The 23,298-nt window shown below is 34.9% G+C and overlaps 1 protein-coding gene across 3 annotated transcripts; it reads left to right on the forward strand.

Moving 5' to 3' along the window:
- The first annotated feature begins 7,902 nt into the window (after positions 1-7,902).
- On the forward strand, positions 7,903-18,507 carry LOC149174391 (uncharacterized). Of its 3 annotated transcripts, none has more exons than XM_089419329.1 (10): positions 7,903-8,055; positions 8,189-8,689; positions 9,004-9,654; positions 16,488-16,607; positions 16,713-16,918; positions 17,010-17,136; positions 17,251-17,319; positions 17,452-17,641; positions 17,801-17,888; positions 17,982-18,507. In XM_089419329.1, the coding sequence occupies exons 1-10, from the start codon at positions 7,992-7,994 to the stop codon at positions 18,339-18,341; spliced, it is 2,376 nt and encodes a 791-aa protein (XP_089275455.1). In that variant the 5' UTR covers positions 7,903-7,991; the 3' UTR covers positions 18,342-18,507. The 3 variants fall into 3 exon arrangements, with proteins under 3 accessions (XP_089275455.1, XP_089275454.1, XP_089275453.1); XM_089419328.1 differs by having other exon boundaries at positions 7,904-8,055; positions 8,192-8,689; positions 17,756-17,888; XM_089419327.1 differs by having other exon boundaries at positions 7,905-8,055; positions 17,756-17,888.
- Positions 18,508-23,298: the final 4,791 nt, after the last annotated feature.

Raw genomic sequence — 23,298 nt, forward strand, 5'->3', positions numbered from 1 at the left:
AAGGTGGCGGATAGATTAGCCAACCAAGGTGCCTCCCAGCGTATCTCCCACTTCGCAGGTTCTTTGGATAATTCAGAAGATGACAAGCTCATCAATGAATGTATCTCTCTGGCGAAGAAGGATTTCTCCTTCCCGGATGCGGGTGTATAAAGGGCGAAGGGATGGCACGCGCCATCACGTGGGCAGATGGCACGCCCACGGTCCCTGGCTGTACCACTCGTGGAGGGATATTAACAAGGTTAATTGCGCAGGGGAGAAGGCATTAATGCCTGTCTACTCGGCTCGAGGGAGGCAGTTAAGCGACGGGGTGGTGAGGAAGTTTAAACTGCGAAGGATGGCACGTCTGAGGAATGTTTGTGAGCATGGCAAGGAGAATGCAGAGCTGACGGAGGGTAGCTCTTGGAGATGTGACTGCGAGACGGAAGCGAATTCTCGGCGCTGGGTTTGGGAGACTGGAGGTAGTCTCTGGAGTTGGGGCTGCTTTTTGCTGTCGGGTTTGTCTCCAAGGGTGGGTTCTTGCTGTTGGAATTGTTTCTGGGTGCTGGTTCGTGTAGCAGAGAAGGGGTCTCGGTGCTGGTTCTTGTTGCCGAGGTTGGTTCGCGGAGGGGGAGTCAAAGCCTGGCGCTGGTGTTTGTTCCTGGGAGGAACCAAGGCCTGGAGGCTGTCGGGATTGGCTGTCTCGTGCTGTTGGGATTGTTTCTGGGTGCTGTTGTGTGATGCTGGGGTGGGTTCTCAGTGCTGGCTCGGGTTAACGAATTTGTTTCTCGAGGGTGGCGTCAAGACCTGGTGCTGGGGTTCGTTCTGGAAGCCGGTGGGTGCTCTGACCTCTGCTGAAGCTTGGAGGCCTGGAATTAGCAGGAGAGTTACAATGCCAAGGGACAGGCCGAGAATGGGCAGCCGAAGGGGTGGGATTCAGGGTAGAGCTCCTCCGAGAGATGATTATCATTCCCCCTCCTCCTCCATTGAAGTTACCTCGCGACCTCGGTGGTTTCAGGACAGCAACGATGAAGAGGGGAGGTACATGGTAAGCAGCCCAATCGCGGAAGAAAGGCAGAGGGAGTTCGCCACGATCCGGTATCGGCTCCCCTGCCCTCAAATCAATTCCACTTTAATTGTGTCTATTACTGTTGAACCTGGAGATAATGAGAATATGGAAGTCGACCCTCTGCCAGAGGGGCAGCGCTCCAGCAGAGAAGACTCTCCAATTGCCTGCCCTCCGGTTGGTGCAGAAATAGGATTGCCTCTACCTGAGCGTGATCCTGAGCAGGAAAGGATGGAGCCTCGGCGCGCACATGGAAAAGGCCTGGGCTGCCCCGATACTAATCTTGACCTGAATGCCGGCCCATCGATGCATGCTGCTGCTTCACCGCCTGGTCCGAGTATGCTGGCCCGTAAAAGCAACCCAGATCAGATCATCCAACTTTCTGATTCTGAGACTTCGCTTCATTTCGGGTACAGGATTGTTGAGGCACGCCAAAACACTGATGAAGACTGAACTCGTTCTGGTATTTTCTGTTTCTGTTGGGATCTTGTTATGTAATTCGGCTATATGGCAGCGTGTTCTCGGTCATTATGTCGGCTATATTGTTCCAGTGTCATTTGTAATTGTCCAAATGTCAATTGTCATTGTCCAGTTGTCTATGTGTCTTTGTCCGGGCTACTCCATGGCCCTGATGTCTTCGTGACTGTCTATGTTCCATCCATCTATGTCATGTAACAGTGTCGGCAGTGATTCAGCGATATGCCCAATTTTGAATCCCTTCAATTTTGGCGCTGATAAGTGGGCAAGGCCAGGGCTGATAAGCACATATCCTTAAGCCTTGCCCTTTGTACTCTATTTTGTAAACTTGTTTTTGTATGATAATAGAATTAGTCAAATTCAGAAAAAAAAAAAAAACAACATCTAATGTGTCTAAGCAATCAAATAAGATTAGAAAACAATATTTACACTGAAATCAATGCATTAATCAAATGAGATTAGAAATCAACATCTACACTGAAACCAATGCATTTAGTGAAAGCAATCAAATAGGATTAGAAATCTAAATCTACAATGAAATAAATGCATCTAGTGTAAGTAATAAAAAGGGATTAGATATCAATATCTACACTGAAATTAATTCATCTAGAGCAAGCAATCAAATAGAATTAGAAATCAACATCTACACTGATATCAATGCATCTAGTGCAAGAAATTGAATAGAATTCTAAGAAAACATAATCTACATTGAAATCAATGCATCTAGTGTAAGAAATATTCTTCCCTCTCTCTGGCCTCCATCTAATCTTGAAAAATAATTTTAAAGTCTCACGATTAACAACATCCAATCCATCTAATGCGAGCAATCAAATAGGGTTAGAAAACAACATCTACACTGAAATTAATGAGTCTAATGCAAGCAATCAAATAAGATTAGATCAACATCTACACTGAAATCAATGCATAGTGCAAGCAATCAAATATAATTAGAAATCAACATCTACACTGAAATCAATGAATCTAGTGCAAACAATCAAATAGGATTATAAGTCATCATCTACACTGAAATCAATACATCTTGTTCAAGAAATGGTCTTCCCTCTCTCCCCCGTCCATCTATATCTATATCTCCCTTCATCTGTCTTCCTTTGTCTCTCTATCTCACCGCCTCCCAAACACACACGCTTTCTCTCTCCATATATATCCATCTTTCATTCCCTCTCTTCCTCCCTCTCTCCCTCCCTCCCTCATTCCCTTTTTCCTTCCCTCCCTCTCTCTATCTCTCTCTTCTTCCCTCTCTTCACCTCCAATCTATATATCTATCTCCCTTTGCCTCTCCTTTGTCTCTTTATATCGCCCTCAAAGCATACACACTCTCTCTCCACATCCATTTATGTCTCCCTCCCTCAATCTCTCCCTCTCCCTCTCTCCCCCTTTTAATTATCTTCCCTCCTGCTCTCCTCTCTTCCTATCTCTCTCTGCCTTATCACTCCCTCTCTCTATCTCTCTCTCTTCCCACTTTTCTCTCTTTATTTCTTTCTTCTTACCTACCTTTCTCTGCCTCCTCCAACTCCCTCTCTTGTCTCTTTCATGTCTTCTCTTTCTTCCTTCCTCTCCCACCTCACTCTATCTCCTCCCCTCTGTCTCTTCACCCTCCAACTCTGTCACTATCTCCATCCCTCTCTCCTCTCTTCTTCTCTCCCTCCTTCCTTCCATCTCTCGATGTTTGTCTCTCTACCTTATACCAAAAATACACACTCTCTCTCTATCTCTACCTTGTCACTCCCCCTCTCTCTCCACTTTAATTGTTCTACGTCTTTCTTTTTCTCTCAGTCTCTCACCCTCCAACTCCATCTCTCCTCCTCTCTCTCAAGTCCTCTCTCTGGTTCTTCCCCTTTCTCCCTTTCTCTCCTACGTCCCTCTCCCCCCCATCTCTCTTTCTCTCTCTCTCTCTCTCTGCCCTCTAACCTTGTCACTATTTCTCCCCCCTCTCTCCCTCTCTATCTTCCCTCCAACCTTGTCACTATCTCCCCCCCTTCCATCCATGTGTCTCCCCCTCTATCTCTTACCCTTCTCTCACTCTCTCACACCTCCCTTTCTCTCTCTCTTCATTCCTCCTCTCCTTTGTGACTCCCTCCATCTCTCCATCTTTATCACTCTATCTCTTTGTTCTTCCCTCCATATATCTATAGTTAGTATATATCATAATATATTAATATATATTATAATATAACAAACTAAATATTATATTAAATTTAATATCACATTAATTCAAAGTTATTAAATTTAATGGTATTAATACTATAATATATTAATATTAATACTATATTTAATGAATTTTTTACCATGATAACAAAATTTATAATAAAACTACATCAAATTAATATTTTCAAACATTACACCTTTAATGTGGAAATATTTATGTCCTTAAAAATTTTAATATATCTTTAGGATATGGCTTTTCTTTTAAAGATTCATTTTACAAATTTTTAGTTAAAAGAAATATTAAAAGATTTTGGAGCAAGATTTCAGATATTTTCTATTGAATTAACCTTTTCCCCTTATGCTTAAAACTTTACTTAATTTATTATTTTAATGTGGTAATTTTTTTTTGTTAAAAGTAAAAATTCAAGTATATGATAGAGGAACTATTAAAAGCATGAGCTAATTTAATATCCATTCAAATACATAATTATATTTTAATAATTAATCTTATTCCATTAATAAAATTACAAAGTTATATATAATTTAAAATTGCTAAAATTATTTTTATTATTTCTTGAAAATGTCTCATATTTACACATCCAAGTTATACTAAATTGTAAAAACACTTAAAACATACCTCTCATCCAAACCATATAAAAAAAACAATGTATCATTCCTCCCAAAAATATGATAACGAGCCGATGTAATTAATTAATTAATTAATTTCACCTATATATACATAAACCTAAAAAAAAAAAGGAATACGGGCTAAACTAATCGAAATGAAGCAATCCCAGATGTCCATGTAAACAATAACATAATAAATCGAGAAACTTGCCCCTTCATGGACATCAACGCAAGGACTTTTTATTTTTATTTTTTTAAAGACCATCGCAATGGGTAAGGATTTATATTTTCGGAGTTGTCTATATTGTGATTTTTTGAAGATTTCAGTGATAGAATCCAGTGGAAGAAATTGAGATTAAATCTTGATATGTTGCAGTTAAAATGGTTTTTTAACTGTATATTTGGATTCAACATCCTGAGAAACCCCTGAGACACTTATTGTGCAGAAACTCGCTATCAAACTTGCTATTCCAATAAATTTCTGCCGGATTTTGACCAGAAAAACCCACCAGAAAAACTTCCAAAAAATCGCATTATAGACAACTGCTATATCTTCTAAAGAGCCGGTCATGAGAGACGTGCAAGACACGCCTATAATGGTGAATGGATCTTACGATAGGTCATAGTCACTACCATTTAGAGGCATTTAACGATGGAGAGGGACGGCATGCCTCTAATTGTCAATGCTTTGGAACCGTGCAAAATATCTAAATGGCTCTTACTATGAATGAACGTCATTTAATGGCAAATCATATGTATTTAAGTTTATATATATATATGAACTTAAGTCTATTTATTTTAATTGTTTTTTCTATTTTCTTATAAGTTGTATATTAACATTTTTTTAGTTACCATTGTGACTGGTCACAGGGAAATTATAATGATGATAATGAGGATAATTGACTTCTTTTAAATCATTAAAAAAATTTAACTAGTTTATTTATAATTTTTTCAAGTTAATATCAAAATTACTAAATGCCATACATTTACTATAAAAAAAATAATTTGCTAAAAACCAAAATAAGAGCTAACAAGATTAAAGAGGCATCATTTGTCACAGTATGACTCGGGCTAGGTCTTGAGCAATTGTGTTAAGTGGAGATTTGAGGCCATACTAGAGGTGACCTTCTATATCTGCTAGGGGGCGTCAAGGTTGACCAAGTGGCAGCGTTGGACATTTTGGATTACATTGATGTATGGAATGATTTAATTGCAATCCTCATACTTTTCTTTGAGCACCCTGCCCAAGAGCACCTTCATTTTCTAATGGAGGGTGATGGAATTAAAGTATTGGTTGTGTCGTCCCCTAATGTGGCTAGGATGTGGAACACAACTAGCAACTTCAATTTGAATATCAGAATAAGAGTAGACATGACTGTCATTAGTGGTTAAAGCTTCCAATTGTTGAATTTCCACATGGATTTTGGGTGTAGAAGAACAATAAAAGATGGCAGTGGTCACCTAGGCTTGAATCTGAGCCTGATCTCTTGCCAAATGACCATGACCTCCATACCCTCAGTGAGAGCACATGCATTGGCAATGCATAGTGATTGGAAGAAAACAAAACACAAGGATCAATAACTCCCAAAGGAGGCGCAAACCAATGAAAAAAGCCAAATTATACTAAGAAAAAATCATAAGGAGTTGTAAGCCATGTGTCTAGGATGACCAGGACATAGGGTGAGGCCAAAATTATAGAGGGAGTGGGTTTGGGGGATAGCTCCAAGCGGGGATAGAAAGCTAATTTTATTGATATAATTTTACGCTCTATTATAATATGGTCATTGATTAATTCCACCTTGCATTTTATCCTTTATTATGGGAAGGTTATTGTTTGCCTTATCCAATATTTTTTGTTTTATTGTGGGCTCATTATTAATCAGTTTTGATTAATAACCAATGCTTAGACTAAAGGTCTTAAATCTTGTAGAGCATAAGTTGATGTAAACAATAAGAGGAGCGACTGAATAAAAGTCACTTTTAATAGAAAGAGATATTAGACAATAAAATTGGAGACCAAAAGGTTGATTTTATTAAAATTGAACCAAGTGCAGAGAAAACCTTGAGAAGGAAAGATTTTGTGGAAGCTCTTGACCAATGTTATCACATACCGCAACATAAACATTATCATATAAAATAATCTGAGAACAATTGAGAATGGCAACGGATTGAAATGCTTTGTGCAAGTGTAGATGTGGGAAACTTGCTTTCTACAAATAAATAGTCGTTGGCACTCACAAAAGATAGCCAAATATTCAAGCAACAATAAATGAATTAAAAAAATACAAGATACTTAAGATTTTTAGGAATTACAATGGATTCACCTAGTTTTTCAGGACTTGGTGAATCAAAGGATTCCATCACCTTTAGGATTATCCTCTAACTTATGAGAAATTGAAATCAACAGGAAAAATAATTACCATAAGCTTATAACATACCTTTCTTTTCACAACTCCCTCTTTTGCTTTCATAGATCTCATGTGTTTTTAAAGAGGCCCCAAACAGTTTTGCAAGTTTTCAAGTTCAAAATTACATTAAGTTTGTTTCTAATCAACTTGATTAAATAGCAAAAAGAAAGACATTCTAAAAGTTTTCTACAAAATTGGTTTAAATTAATACTTTGAATCTAATAGCTGAGATCCTCTCTTTTCCTTATTTGATTAGGGTCTATAACCTTTGTCCCAATTCATAAATGGATAAGAAATATGATCCACATAATTGGTTCATTCCATAAAGCTTCGGCCACACTAATAAACACAAACCATGTCATAAGAAAAACATGACCATAAATTTCATATAGTAAGCTCTGTGCCCTTCCATTGGGTTACTTTTGATTTTGAATATTTGTTAATAAAATATATAATATTTCATTTTAGAAATATTTTTTGTTTGTTTGAAATATATATTAAATCAATTTTAAATCTAGATTTATCAACATTGGAAACTAATAAAATTTTTCATTAAAAAAAATTACACTTCAAGACATTTACATTAAATTTCTCTTATTAAATCCAACTTTAAAATAAGATAAACCAAGAATAATAATATACCTTGCGGTGTGATTATTGATGGACCCAATTATCAATGGTGCAGGAGAAACCACACATTTTATCGTGAAGTGTAATGTATGTATTGATCAACCCCACATGGCACGGCCTTTAATGCGAGACCGTGGGATGGTTACCACACATTTTATCGTGAAGTGTAATGTATGTATTATCAACCCCACATGGCACGGCCTTTAATGCGAGACCGTGGGATGGTCACTGATTGCATTTAGTAAACGCGCTTTTAATTGTGAAAACTGGTCAATTCTTATTTCCACCATAGTTTTTTAATTAATGCCCCTGACATGCGGTGGCGATAGGAAAATATAAGACTTGCCGTTTATTCCTGCTACTTTCTTATTCCACTTTCTCTTATATTTCCCTATCGCCCCGCATGTCAAGGACACTAATTAAAAAACTACGGTGGAAATAGGAATCGCCGTGAAAACCGTGGGATGTTTACTGATTGCATTTAGTAAACGCGCTTTTAATTGTGAATCCTTGTTATGATCAGAAAACGTGGAAAACACGGCTCTAGTTGTGAATGATTAGTCAAACTAGAACTATTCAAAATTATTCTGGACGCGTTATATGGCTTTTGTCGGGGAGATGTTTGAGTCACAGCGTTTGCAATGGCGAGAGCAAAGGGAGTTTCGCTGGCGTTCATGGCGGTGTTGTCCTGTTGCGTTGTACAAGGTAATAACTGCAGAGTTTCTCTGGCATTCATGGCAACTTTATGCACTTGGGTTATAAAATGTAATAACTGCAAATTGGATATTTATGTAGGTTGAAGAGTGTAACTTTATTACTGTATTTGTTATCCTCGCAGCAGCAGGAGGTGTGACCATTGAGTTCCTGAACGAGTGCGAATTCTCCGTTTGGCCAGGCGGGACACAAATAAACCGAATGACAGAGCTGGACACAGGACAGTCGTGGACATTCCCACTCACTGCCGGTTCGACAGGTGGCAGATTTTGGGGGCGCACTCTGTGTTACTTCCAACAGTCCTGCGCAACCGGGGAATGCGAGAGTATAGAAAACTGTACAGCGACTATGGTTGAGTACAGTCTCAATCAAGTATCCAACCTCGACTATTATAACATCTCTCTCGTAGGTGGATTCAACCTTCCAATTTCGTTCATACCCTCTAACTCTAAGTGCCAATCGATCGCTTGCAGCGGCAACATAACTGTCAATTGTCCCTCAGAATTGAGGGTAACGAACTCATGCATGAGCGCTTGCAGCGGCACGTCCAGTTGCCCCGCAGGCACTAACTATACGGTCATCTTCTGCGGCGCTGCCACTTCCTCCCCTTCTGCGGCCCCTTCTGGTATTGAATCTCACTAACTAAAAGCAATTTCTTGTGGGTTCATATAGCTGTTCTTTATTTCAATTTTCTCTTCTAATATAGCTGTAGCAGCTAAGTAGGCGCACTGTCTCCTCAATACACCTCTGTTGACATTCAAGGTTTTGTAGCCATGAAATTATGAACAGTTTTGCAATCATTTATTTATAATGCTGTGTCAGCCTGCAATTTGTTAAATGATGTTTAAAAAGTAATTGCAAATTGGGTATAAACTGTAAATTGGATATTTATGTATGTTCAAGAGTCCAACTTTATTACTGTATTTGTTATTCTCGCAGGAGCAGGAGGTGCGACCATTGAGTTCCTGAATAAGTGCCAATTCCCCGTTTGGCCAGCTGGGACACAATTAATCGACGAAGGGTCACACGTGGAAGGGGGAGTGGTACAGCTGGAAAGGGGAGAGTCGTGGACGTTTCCAGTCCCTGCCGGTTCGATAGCTGGCAGAATGTGGGGGCGCACTGGGTGTCGGTTCTGCACAACGGCGGAGTGCTGGGGTGAACTGCATTGCACAACCGGGCAATGCAAGACTGCACGAAATTGTCAAGGAATTACACCCGCAGCGACTGTGGTCGAGTACAGACGATACGCGGACGTCGACTCGTATGACATCTCTCTCATCGGCGGATTCAACATTCCAATTTCGTTCATACCCTCTAACTCAAAGTGCCAAGCGATCGCTTGCAGCAGCAACATAATTGCCAACTGTCCCGCAGAATTAAGGGTGAGGAACGCCTGCATGAGCGCCTGCACTGGGGATAACGAAGGGAGCAATTGCCGTCCCAGTAACTATTCTCGTTTCTTCAAGACACAATGTCCCCAGGCCAACACCGATTCAGATGACGACAACGCCGCCTCCTTCAAATGCTCCGCAGGCAGTAATTACACGGTCGTCTTCTGCGGCGCTGCGGCTTCTGTTGCAGAATCCTCTGGTATGGAATCTCACTAAGTAGAAGCAATTTCTTATGGGTTCATATAGCTGTTCTTTATTTCCTCAGCTTTAAGATTTACACTATTTGCCGCAGGCGATTTTGTCAAAACACAAGAACTATGCACCACAACACCACAAAATCAGAGAGCACATACTCAAACACTTAGACACAAACACTTAAACACAGAACTTCGAACATGGAACTTGCCTTCATTTGCTGATTGAACAGATATTTGTACAGGATAGAGATCTTTCTAGAGTTCGATGGGGCGGTGGCTTCTTTAGGAAGCTTGCCCATTTTGTCAATGAATTCTAGAAACTCCATTTAAAACATCTGGTGAATTCTAGATTAATCCAACAGCTGTAATAATGGTGGGTAGTTGGAGTTAATTCCTTCCAACACTCCCCCTTAATTCCAACCATATAACAAATATATAAGACACTGTTAAACATACTCTTAATTGATATTACTGTTGGTTTAAGTCTCAGCGAGGCTTACAATATAATCTTGATTTTCTACAACACATAACTTACTTCTACAAAACTCAAATTTTGCCTTTCCAAGAGGCTTAGTGAATATGTCAGCTACATTCTCATTTGTATTACAGTGCATTAGAGAAATTTCTTTTGGTTGGACCTTTTCTCTTACAAAATGATATTGTGTGTCTATATGCTTTGACCTTGCATGATATACAGGATTGTTCCCTAATTTGATGGTGCTTTGATTATCACATCTGATCATTGTAGGTTCTTGTTGACCTTCACCAACATCTTCAAGCATTCTTCTGAGCCATATAGCTTCACAGGTGCTACTACATAATGCTTTATATTCTGCTTCAGTTGATGATAAAGAAATTGTTGACTGTTTCTTGCTGCTCCATGATATAGCTCGTGATCCTATGTTGAAGATGTATCCAGTGGTGGATTTCTTGTCATCTGGATTTCCAACCCAATCAAAATCAGAATGACTTGTCAATTCAACATTACAAGCATTAGTATATTCAATACCAAAATTGATAGTTCCCTTTAAGTATCGAAGGACCCTTTTTGCAGCTATCCAATGGCTTTCATGAGGTTTAGCCATGAATTGACTAAGTATGCTTACTGCATAAGCAATGTCTGGTCTAGTGGTAGTGAGATAATTCAGACTTCCCACTAATTGTCGATACATTGTTCCATTCACCTCTTTTGTTCCATCATCACTTCTTAATTTGATATTTTGTTCCAATGGAGTATTCACTGCTTTACATTCATTCATATGGAATCTCTTTAGTACTTCATTTGTATATTTGTTTTGTGTGATTAAGGTTCTTCCATTATTTCTCCATACTTCAAGACCTAGACAATAATGCATCTCACCAAGATCCTTCATCTCAAATTCCTGTGATAACTTCATTTTTATATCTGTAATTAATTTATCAGCACTCCCTGTTATTATTAGATCATCAACATATATAGAAAGTAATACTATATCCCCATTTCTATCTGTCTTGACATTCAAATTAGGATCATTTTTACTCCTTTTAAATCCTTGCTGGAAGAAGAATTTGTCAATTTTCTCATACCAATATCTGGGAGCCTGTTTTAGTCCATATAAGGCCTTTTTTAACTTGCATACAAGATGTTCTTGACCTTTCTTTACAAATCCTTCTGGTTGAACAAGATAAATTTCTTCCTTTAAGTCACCATTTAGAAAAGATGACTTTACATCTAATTGATGTAGCTTCCAATCATATTTAGTTGCCAATGCTATCATTATTCTGATTGTATTCATTTTTGCAACCGGAGCAAAAGTATCTTCATAATCTATTCCTTTTTTTTGAATAACCTTTTGCAACCAATCTTGCCTTATACTTGTCTATGCTACCATCTGCATTAAATTTTGTCTTGTACAACCATTTTGATCCTATGGGGACTTTATTTTTAGGTAATTCTGTTAATTCCCAAGTTTCATTTTTTATTATAGAATCATATTCTTCTTTCATAGCTTCCATCCATTCTTTATTATTTTTGGCTTGTCATAATTTAAGGGCTCAAAAACAGTCATTACTTGAGACATTAAGGCATAATCTTTATATCTGATGGGGGCTTGAATCCATCGTGTTGTCCTTTTTAGAGGTTCATTACTTTGTGGAGTACCTTCTCCTTTTCTTCTCTGTGGAGTGCCTTTATCACTTCTTTGTGGACTTTGATCCCTTGATGTGTCTTTTGGAATGTCCATGTGTTTTAGTTCTTGGGTTGATTCCTCAACTTCTTCTTCCTTGAAGTTTTCATAAGAAGACTGTCGTGTATTATGTTCATCTTCATTTATTTGTTTATCTACATGCTCATGAAATATAGCATCTCTACTTGCAAAGACCTTGTGAGTGCTTGGATCATACATTTTATATGCTTTTTGATCAGTGCAATATCCAATAAAAATACATTTGATGGCTTTGGCATCTAACTTTCTCCTTTCATCTTTAGGAATATGAGCAAAGGCCTTGCATCCAAATATCCTTAAATGATTAACTTTAGGTTTAAAGCCATAAAATGCTTCAAATGGTGTTTTGTGCTCAAGATACTTAGTAGGGCTTCTATTTTTAAGATATACAGATGTATTCATGGCTTCAACCCAAAAACTATTAGAAAGTCCTTTACTTTTTATCATACTTCGAGCACATTCAACTAATGTTCTATTCTTTCTTTCAGCTACTCAATTTTGTTGAGGTGTATGTGGCACTGTAAATTGTTGCATAATTCTATTTGTTTGCAATATTTGATAAAAGCTCCTGAAGTGTATTCACCACCTTTATCTGATCGAAGAATTTTAATGCTCTTTCCTGTTTGCTTTTCAACCATATTCTTGAATTCTTTAAAGTATTCAAACACGTCACTTTTGTTTCTTATAAAGTATACCCAGGTGTATCTAGTGCTATCATCAATAAATATAAGGAAGTAATATGCTCCACCAAGTGAATTAATTTGCATTGGACCACATACATCAGTATGCACCAGTTCAAGTATTTCACGTTTTCTTATATTTTCATGCACAGGAAATTTTTCCCTATGTTGTTTTCCTAGTGCACAACCTTCACATTCAAAGTGTTCACCCTTAATAATTGGAAGACCTTCTACCATCAATTTCCTTTATAGTAACATTAGGTCATTATGATTTAAGTACCCATACCTTTGATGCCAAAGTTCTATGGTTGACATCCCTGTTGATGCCAAAGCTTGATGCCCATTCTTCATTACATCCAACTTGTATAAGCCTCCAACTCTCATTCCTTTTGCAACAACCTTGTAGTTGTCATGTACATCCTTTACCAAACAATGTGATTTCACAAATTCAACTTTTAAATGTTGATCTATGATAGTAGATACTGATATTAAGTTTTTCTCTAATCCAGGAACATACACTACATTTTGAATTTGTTTTTCTTGTCCATTAGGCATTATAACACTTATATTACCATATCCTTTAATTTCATGTGATCTATTATTTCCTAAATAGATGTGTCCTCTCTTATTAATCTCATGATAAGTATCAAACCAATCTCTTTTTCATGACATATGGATTGATGCACCAAAATCTATAAACCAAACATTATCATCATCAATTTCTGCTGATAAAGCACCATTGGACACAAACAATTTAAGATTGCTAATATCTTGATTAATTGCTTCATCAACATAATTTCCTGAATGCCTTCTTTGTTTAAATTGATCAGACCTCCTTTTCATGCAATTCTTAGCAAAATGACCAGGTTTTCCACAGTAATAACACACATCATCTCTACTGGATTTGGCATTTGTCCTTGGTAAAGGGGTTCCTTGAAATGATTTTCCCTGTGGCTTTTTGCCTTTATTTTTCTCCCACTGTTTACCTTTGAAGGACTTCTTCCCTTTGGCCATCAATGCTAAATCTGAATTAGGAGAATTCTTTTTAATGCTTCTTCTCCACTCTTCTTCCTGCATAAGTATACCTGCCAACTCATCAAAAGTAGGAGCCTTCTCTCTAGCTGAAAGACCAGTTATAAACATTTGATATTCATCAAGCATTTCACTTAATGTCACAGTAACCAAGCCTGTACTAAATACTGATTCACCAATGTCACCTAGTTTATCCTTTAGATCTTTAATTCTAGAAATGAAATCGCTAACACATTCATTTTCTTCCATCTTAATTGAAAGAAGCTTACTCTTTAAATATAATATTCTATTTGTAGTCTTCGTCTCATACAAATTTTTGAAAGTGTCCCATGTCTCCTTGGATGTTTTGCACTTTCTAATGTGTGAAATAATGTTGTCCTTAACTGTCATCCGCAGAAGCACCTTTGCTTTGTTTTCTCGTCGCTCCCAATATTGAATTGCAGCATCTGTGGCTTGAGGGGACATTGGCTTAACTTCAACTCCAGACACAATCGCCCATGTATTGTTGCTTTCCATCAAAGTCTGCAACTTAAAGTTCCAATTTGCATAATTTTCACCATTTAACTTGTTAGAGTCGGTTATATAAGATTCAGCCAATATATTAGCCATTGTTACTTATTTTCTCCTTACCAATCACCAAAAATTACTAATTTTTATAAATCCTCAAATTTTTTTATCCAATATATGGCTGCCTTTCCTTCTTCCTCTTTTTTTTTCACAACACCATATACCTTATTAGACTTCGTTCACAAAAACGTTATTCCAAAAGTTACATTACATAGAAAACAAGTTTCATTAAGAGCGGGCTATTCCACGTGGTAAACAAACAAAAGAGCTTGGATAATTAATAAATGTGGAATTATAGCATGAAATCTCTTAATTTACCTATACAGCAACCGGGCAGGACCGAAGCTCTGCAATACAAATTCTTTACAACAGTTTTCTCCTCGTTGAGAGGGCTGATACACATATGCACTTCACCAATCATCTATTCAGGCTCCTTCAAAAAGTGATAGTCCTCCAAATGTAGCGGGCTCTATTTTTGGTTGTCAGTTCATGCCTCTCAATGATGAACGCAGTCTTCTCCACACATCAAAACGAACAACGCACGCCAAACACAAGTCTCCTCTCAGCTCTCCCTTGGTTTTAGCCGACTGCAGTTTCTCATGGACACGTCATATGCGCCTCTTGAATCACTTAATAAGAAGGGCTCTTCAATCAGTGCCAACAACAGGCAACACTTACTCATAACTCGAGAAAAAAAAGGGCCTACAATGCCAATAGTAGCCACAACTCAACGTGCCTCAGGTCCGCTTCAGGTTCACCACACTCCACAACTTGGAAATCAGTGACCATCTCACTACCAGCATGCCGTTCTCCCTCCAATACACTGCAGCAACTCAACACAGAATTTAGTCACCACGCTCACGGCTCAGTCGCCCATGCTCACGGCTCTTTACCAGCACTCAACCTCACACCTGCTCTGATACCAAATCAGAGAGCACAGACTCAAACACTTAAACACAGAACTTGGAACTTGCCTTCATTTGCTGATTGAACAGATATTTATATAGGACAGAGATCTTTCCGGAGTTCGATGGGGCGGTGGCTTCTTCAGGAAGCTTGCCCATTTTGTCAATGAATTCTAGAAACTCCATTTAAAACATCTGCTGAATTCTAGATTAATCCAGCGAGTGTAATAATGATGGGTAGTTGGAATTAATTCCTTCCAAGGCACAAGACACTCAGTTTTCTCCACTAACTAAAAAGACAGAGTCTCTAGCTTAGAAAACCCTATGTGGGTAAGTGAATACAAATTTACCCAACATCTCTTCTCGATGAGAAATCCGTGCACACGGCTCTCACAATTGCAAAAACCCTAGTACTATGATAATAATAAATATAAAATTTACAAAAACATACAGAAATCTGCTTGTGAAAGCCACACTATAAGATGATTCCCTCGCCCCTTTTTTTTCCAATCAGAAAATACTCTTTCTACTAATAGTAAAGAAAGTGATTACAACAGAAAACATGTATCAGTATTTCGACTGAAAACAGAGTAACAGAGAAACTTCACTGCTTTTAAAGCCCTGCAGTTATCCATTATCACAGTAAAGAGATTCTTCCTTTAAACCAAGAGACAAAAAGTAACACAGTTGAAAATAGACATCAATACAAAAACTAATAAGTGGATCTGAAAACCTCCAGCGATCAAGAGAAAAGTGGAAAGATGATGATACAGGGGAGCCTGCAAACAGGTGTGGAGAGAAGAGAAACATCAGCGAACAATTCCATCCTGAGGCTACAAAATTCAAACAAAGAGCTTCGACCTGGAAAGTTGAGATCTTAAATCTGAAATTTTCCTTCCTCCTATAGGATGTCGTTTTCAAAAAAATGGAAGGAGATCCAATTAGTCGCCGCAGAGCAGCCTGCAATAGATAATCGATCTGCTTCACCATCCTACCTTAGATAATCGGTAGGCTTCACCATTTCCATTTTGTGCTGGGTAGATGTGTGAACTAGATAATTACGGTGTTTACGCTTCTGGAATTCAGGGATCAGGGCTCTAATTCTAGATTTCCAAGGCTCCAGAAAAGGGGAGAAGAAGAACCTCTTTTGTTTGACCACTCAATTACTGACCACTCAATTACAGACTTGGAATCTCCAAAAACAGTGAGCTCCCGTAGTCAAATGACACAATGCAGGATCCCAGAAGGCCTTGCCCTTTTACATTCATTTATTTATGTTGTTTTAGTCTGCAATTTTTTTAATGCTGTTTCCAAAAGAGATCATAATTTTTGTTTGGGAAATTCAATAAATTATGTAAGATATTCAAATTTCAGATCTTGAATTTCAATTTGTTTTCCAGCTTGTAACTCTTCTTTAAACTTTTTTGACCCGAAACTCGTCTGTTAGCAAAAACGAGCAGGCTTTTAATCGGAATAACCATAAGCGGAGCTTTAATAGCTTTAGCAATGATGGTGGCTATAGCTGTGTATTGGAAGAAATTCAAGACTAAACAACATCTCAATGAAGGTTAGGAAGCAACTTGAAGTTCAGATATATTTTAAAGTCCTACTGTGAATTTACCCTATGAAAACACCTAATCTTTGATATATTGTAAATTTGCAAGGATTGCAGATTACTCGACAATTATACACCCAAATCCAACAAAATCTCGTGCCTTCAAGTTAAAAGAGATAATGGAATCCACACAAAACTTTAATGAAAAGATTGGGCAAGGCGGCTTTGGATCAGTATTCTTGGGTAAATTGGAAGGAAGAGACATAGCAGTGAAAGTGCTCTCCGTGTTCTCTACAGAAGGACTTCACCAATTCCAAAATGAGGTAATTTTAGGGTTTTTAAATTATAGTATTTTTTATTATATTGACATTATTATGTGTATAAAAAACTTGAGTGGTTTCACTGGATAAACAGGTTGATCTTCTTTCGAAAATCTATCATAGGAATTTGGTTTCTCTACTCGGATTCTGTAATAAATCGAAAGAGGTTATGCTGGTATACGAGTATATGTCTGAAGGGTCATTGAGGGACCACCTTTATGGTAAATATGTTACTAAATAATATTGTTATCATTTGATTGAGTTGGTGTATATACTCATATTAATTCCAAAAGTAAGTTCGAAACATGTATATTTGATCTTAAATTGTTTTCCAGGTAGTCGTGCAGAGATTTCCCCGCTAAAGTGGAAAACAAGGCTCAAAATAGCTTTAGATGCAGCGCAAGGTAAATCTTTAAATAAATTAGTGCACAGTACATCTATGTATACAAAGTTGGTTCATTTGATATTTGTACCTTTCAATAAATAATGTTTTAAGTATAATATTCATGTGATCCACCTGCGCTTGATGTTGAAAGGATTGGAATACCTGCACATGGGTTGCACTCCAAAGATAATTCACAGGGATGTTAAGACTGCCAATATCCTTTTAGATGGCAATATGAATGGAAAGCTGGCTGATTTTGGTCTCTCAAGGATCTCAGTGGATGGAGAGGCTTCTTATGCTAACACTGCAGTAAGGGGAACAATAGGATACCTCGATCCAGAGTATATATTCATATGCCTTCCCCTCTGTGTGCAATATTCTTGATAGTATTGTACAAGTTCTGTTAATTATTGAAAACATGGGCAATTTCATTTTCTGTTGGGGATTTTCTGCAGTTATTTCCGGACTCAAATGTTGACTACGAAGAGTGATGTATATAGCTTTGGAGTGGTGTTGTTGGAAATCATATGCGGCAGATCCCCCATAGATGCAAATCTAGGTGAAGAGGAGCTTAACCTCATTGAATGGGTAAGGAATCCGATTATATTTAATCGTTTAAATGATGAACATATTTTACGATTTTCAAGTGAAAATTAGATATTATGTTGACGTCATGTATAGGTGAAACCGTATGTGACGATGGATGAAAACGGTAGCGACATAGAGGAAATTATAGACAAGAGGTTGAACGGAGACTACGACATGGGATCAATAGTTAAGGTTGCCAGACTTGCGCTCAGATGTGTGGAGGGTACACCATCTTGTAGGCCAAGCGTGTCTGAAGTAGTGGCAGAGCTAAAAGATGGCATCACATGTGAAAATGAGAATAACAATACTCCCTCTCTACTCATTATGCAGGAGGGTGTTGGTATTGAACATAGAGATTTGCAACGGGGCAATGTCCAACGAGGGGAGGAATCCATACCCAGAAAGATGGAGTGGGCTGATAACAGCTCTAACCTACCTCAAGTAGGTAGATGACTTGAAACTTCCAACATATCCATCAATGGACCCGTAAAGCAGTTCGCCCATCTCTATGAATAAGGTCCGTCAAGCCAATGTTGTTTTTCCTGTTTTATATGACTCAAGTCAGTCAACCAAATATGGATTCGTAGGCTATTCATATACATTTTCATGATATATATTAACAAACATTTTAATTCTATATTCGTTGATTTTTCTCAAGTTTTCAAACGTGTACATATTTTTACTTTATTTCTTTGAACCAGGGATTGTGATTGCTCTTAGATATTAAATTTAAACAAATTGATTATATATAATTTAAATTTATAATCTAATATTTTTAATTATTAAATCTATACCAACTATATTATTAAAATTATATAGATTATTTGATAATAAATTTCTTTTATAAATGATAATTACATTTTTATTTTCTTCTTATTCAATTAATTAAATTGATGTACAAAAATGGATTCATTTATATCTAAATAGGGAAGAAACATAACCTTTTTATTAAAAATTAACCCTTTACAAATTAATATAGTTTACAAATTAATATAGTTTTCTAATTAAAAGATGACATTTAAAATTTTTAAATATTACACAATATTTAAATTTTGGATCAAATTTTTTGAGTACATATTTTTTTAGAGTGTAAAATTAGAAAAAAAGTTTGGAACTCAATAGATTTGGTCTATGTTGTTATTTGATATATTAGTGGTTAAAATGAGTATATATATTTTCATGGTTTAAATTGTATTTTTTAATACAAAAATGAATTCAAGGCTTTGGAAATCTTTTTGGCCACTTGGATTGTGTAGATGACTTGGCTAAAATTTGCAATTCCAACAAATCTTTGCTATATTTCATACAAAATTGCTAAAAGAAAGTATACCTAAAAAAAGACCAAAATGTAGAAGAATAAGTCTATTTAAAAATTCTAAACATCATATTTTATTTTATTTTAATCAAAATGTGATAAAGATTTTTAAAAACATTAGTAGTTGTTTAATTTGTAGAATTCGACTATGCCCTAGGTTTTTCATGGTGTTGAATCATTTATGCATTCAAATGCATTGAAAATGTATTTTAAATAACAAAAAAATCATATTCTTGCTTGAAATTGTATCGTTGGATCACTATGAAAAAATACTATTTCATCTATAAGTTACACAATCTCTCTCTCTATATAATTTTTGATTGTTTGAATAGTAATTTTGAATACTATATAAAGTAAATAACTTCAAAAATCGGGTGAAAAGAATTATTCTTGCTTGAAATTGTATTGTGGGATTGCCATGAAAAAGATTATTTCCTCTAAGTTACACAATCTCTCTCTCTATATATAATTTTTCATTGTTTGAACAGTAATTTTGAATCCTATATAGAGTACATAACTTCAAAAATCAGGTGAAAATGATTATTCTTGCTTGAAATTCTATAGTGGGATTACCATAAAAAAACCTATTTCCTCTATAAGTTACACAATCTCTCTCTCTATATAATTTTTCATTGTTTGAATAATAATTTTGAATACTATATAGAGTACATAACTTCAAAAATCGGGTGAAAATGATTATTCTTGCTTGAAATTCTATAGTGGGATTACCATAAAAAAGCCTATTTCCTCTATAAGTTACACAATCTCTCTCTCTATATAATTTTTCATTGTTTGAATAGTAACTTTGAATACTATATAGAGTACATAACTTCAAAAATCTCGGCAAATCTCGGCGGATTCTCGTGAAAATGATTATTCCTTCTATAAATTAGAAAATACACACATATATAGATATAATTATAATTTTTAATTTTAAATACTATATAGAATACATAACTTAAAAAATATTTATTAGATTTAATCAAACATTGAGAAATTAATATACAAACAAATAAAATACATTTATATTTCTTGCATTAAAGTAGGCATAATTCAAATTAGCTTATATACATATACTTTTTATGTTATATGTTTATTATATAATATTTGAGTGCCATTTATGTATATATAATTCTTAGTTAATTTATGCATTTTTTTTAGTGCTTTAACTTAAATGACACTTAATTCAAATCACTAAAATAGATAAATAAAAATATAAAACATTTGAATATATATATATATATATATATAAAATCTATAATATTATATTAAATTTGAAATATAACTCTTAATGCAAATTCTACAATCTATCATTTGGGTTTCTCTATTAGATATATCTTGCAATTTTTATTCAAATTATTTATTTACATAAGGACATAATAACATATATACAATTATATAAGAAAAGAATTATATATATAGATATACAAAAACATGAATTTAAAAACATATATTACAATTATATAGAAACACACATATATATAATCACTCATTAAACTACATGTCTTGGTATATATTTGATTAAAATACATTTGTTTAATAACCTCAGTCCACCAAAAGGAACCATGTTGGCTAAAGAGATTCACACATAAAAAATCATAATTAAATAAATTATATATCACAATGTAATATGTATAACTTCATGTAAAGAATTGCAAAAGAGTTTCTACAAATAAAGACACATATAAAAAATTATCATTTAAGGATTATATACATTGTGCTTTACAATTATCATCCATAGATACAACTATTAAAATGGTGAAAATATATCTCATCTATTTAAATTTAATAATCATAATATCTATAAAAATACATATAAAAATTATCTATTTAATAAAAATAACAAAAATGACAATATCAAAATGTGCATTATGTGTGTAGTTGTGAATATATGTGAGCTCTGTCATGAGATTAAATTCCAATTTCTTGTAAATGAATTTCAAAATATTAGTATTTTCATTTACATTTATACACAAAAGTATGATTACATGGGAGATTAAAAAATAAGAAATGTTACCTAATAAAAGAAATTACTTTCTACATAATATTTATCATTTCGTTTAAATAATCTGTGTTTTAGAATTAAATAACCCTTATTTATTAGAGTTAATTTCGTGAAATTAAGAAAAGATAAAAATTACTCAAATTATAAATATACGAAAATGTTATTTTGAATATTTCACTAAAATCATTTTATTATCATGCATTTAGCATTATCTACCTTATGATATATAATTATCATCTTTTCATAAGCCATTAAAAGAGTTAAAACGGATCATAACTTTTTAAATTTATTGATTATAATATTTATAAAAATTCATAATAAAATTATTTATTTAAAAATAATAAAAAATATCATAAATTAATCTAACAATATAAGAGTGTGTTATGTATATGAACATGAATAAATGTGGCTGGTTCGTTATTTCATTAGATTACATTTAACTTCCTCATTAATAAATTTTAAATTATTCATATTTTCATTTTCATAATTTTTTTTAAATAAAAGGTAATTAGATGTAAAAGGATAAATAAAGTTTAGGTTAAAAAGATAAGGAACTTTACTTAATAAAATAAATTATTTTTTTGATAACAGGTACCATTTCATCTAATTAATTTTATGTTGTTTATTCTTAAATGACCTTTATTTTCTAGAGTTAAATTCATTTTCAATATTAAAGTAACATTTAAGGAAATATATAAATTATTCAAATCCTAAATAATATACTTATTTGCAATGAAGATGTTGTTTAATATTTCAATAAAATCAATATTAATTTTATGTGTTCTTTCTTACTTTAGGATTATCAACAATATGATTTACAATTATCACCCTGATCATATTATTTATAATTATAATAATTCATACTAAAAATGATTTGTTTAAGAACAATAAATTGTTATATCATAAATTAGGTTGACCATATTAGAGTATGTGTTATATATTTATGTATATGTATATGTGGTAAAAATGTGGCTAATTCGTTTTTTTTTTTATTATTATTATTATAACTAACATTGTTTTTTTATTTAGATAACATTTTATTTTTATTTTAAAATATACATGTATCCATTCCACTTTGAGCAGCGACAAAATCACACTTTTCCTTCAATCTAGACTATAGAATGTGCCTCCAGGTGCAACTATTTTACGTTTTGTGAAACATTGTTTCAACAATCCTTTTATATATATATATATATATATATATATATATAGTTTTATGTTTTTTCTTATTTCTCATTTTAATTTTAATTTTAATATTATAATTAAAATTAACATTATTGGAATAAATATAAAGTATATTGAAATAATATCATTATATATTATTTATAGGTGATGTTGTTTTTAAATGTTTTTTTTAATTAAATTTAAATGGTTTTTCATTCATATATATATATATTTATATATAATACCATGGTGAATCAATGTTTCTTGGATTAAGTCATGACTTTCTTTATGGAATTTGAAACTAGCTCGAGGGGATAACATGCCATTGTGCCAACCACTCGGTTGTCCTATGAGGAGACAATTATTATATTAATATTAATATTAATTCTTATCTTAATTCATAAGCATTTTTTTAAGACACCATTTGATATTTAGGTCATTAGTTAACTAATAACAAAAAATAAAAGAAAATAATGTTCTATTGTAGCGGTTGTAACACTCCCCAAAATTTTGTCCGACATCTAATTTCAAAGCCTTCCTTGGGTTTCTCCTTTATGTTCGCAAACACTCGGGCTCATCCCATGAGCACGTGTTGAGTCTTTGCACCCTCCTCGCTTGATCGTTCACCGGACATCTTTTAGCACGTTGGTCACAATGTCATGCTTGCAACCATGTTATGGCTATGCAAAAGGTCCGTCTTCATGTGTATAATTTGTATTCACTATGCAAACATATGTCGCACTCACACATAGAGTTGTATGCAATGTCACACAAGTGTCGCGCTTCTCGCTCACACCTCGGTCAGTCACACTGAGCGCATGTTGTCTTGATGGTTTGAGGTGTCTTGTCATCAGGCCATGTTGAGTGTGTGTTCACAAGGTCATGCATGTATGAAGTCACTTGTTCACACACTTAGTCATTTCGCT

Source organism: Pinus tabuliformis, chromosome 4_1 (genome assembly GCF_031772625.1).
Source record: "Pinus tabuliformis cultivar Carrire ecotype Pingquan chromosome 4_1, CPIR1, whole genome shotgun sequence".
Lineage (NCBI taxonomy): Eukaryota > Viridiplantae > Streptophyta > Pinopsida > Pinales > Pinaceae > Pinus > Pinus tabuliformis.

What these genes read in the sequence shown, in the direction of transcription:
- LOC149174391 (XM_089419327.1), top strand. Translation starts at nt 7,992, where the DNA reads ATGGCGAGAGCAAAGGGAGTTTCGCTGGCGTTCATGGCGGTGTTGTCC. An exon ending in TAAACAACATCTCAATGAAG is followed by an intron (nt 16,608 to 16,712) that starts GTTAGGAAGCAA and finishes CAAGGATTGCAG; the next exon opens with ATTACTCGACAATTATACAC. An exon ending in TTCACCAATTCCAAAATGAG is followed by an intron (nt 16,919 to 17,009) that starts GTAATTTTAGGG and finishes CTGGATAAACAG; the next exon opens with GTTGATCTTCTTTCGAAAAT.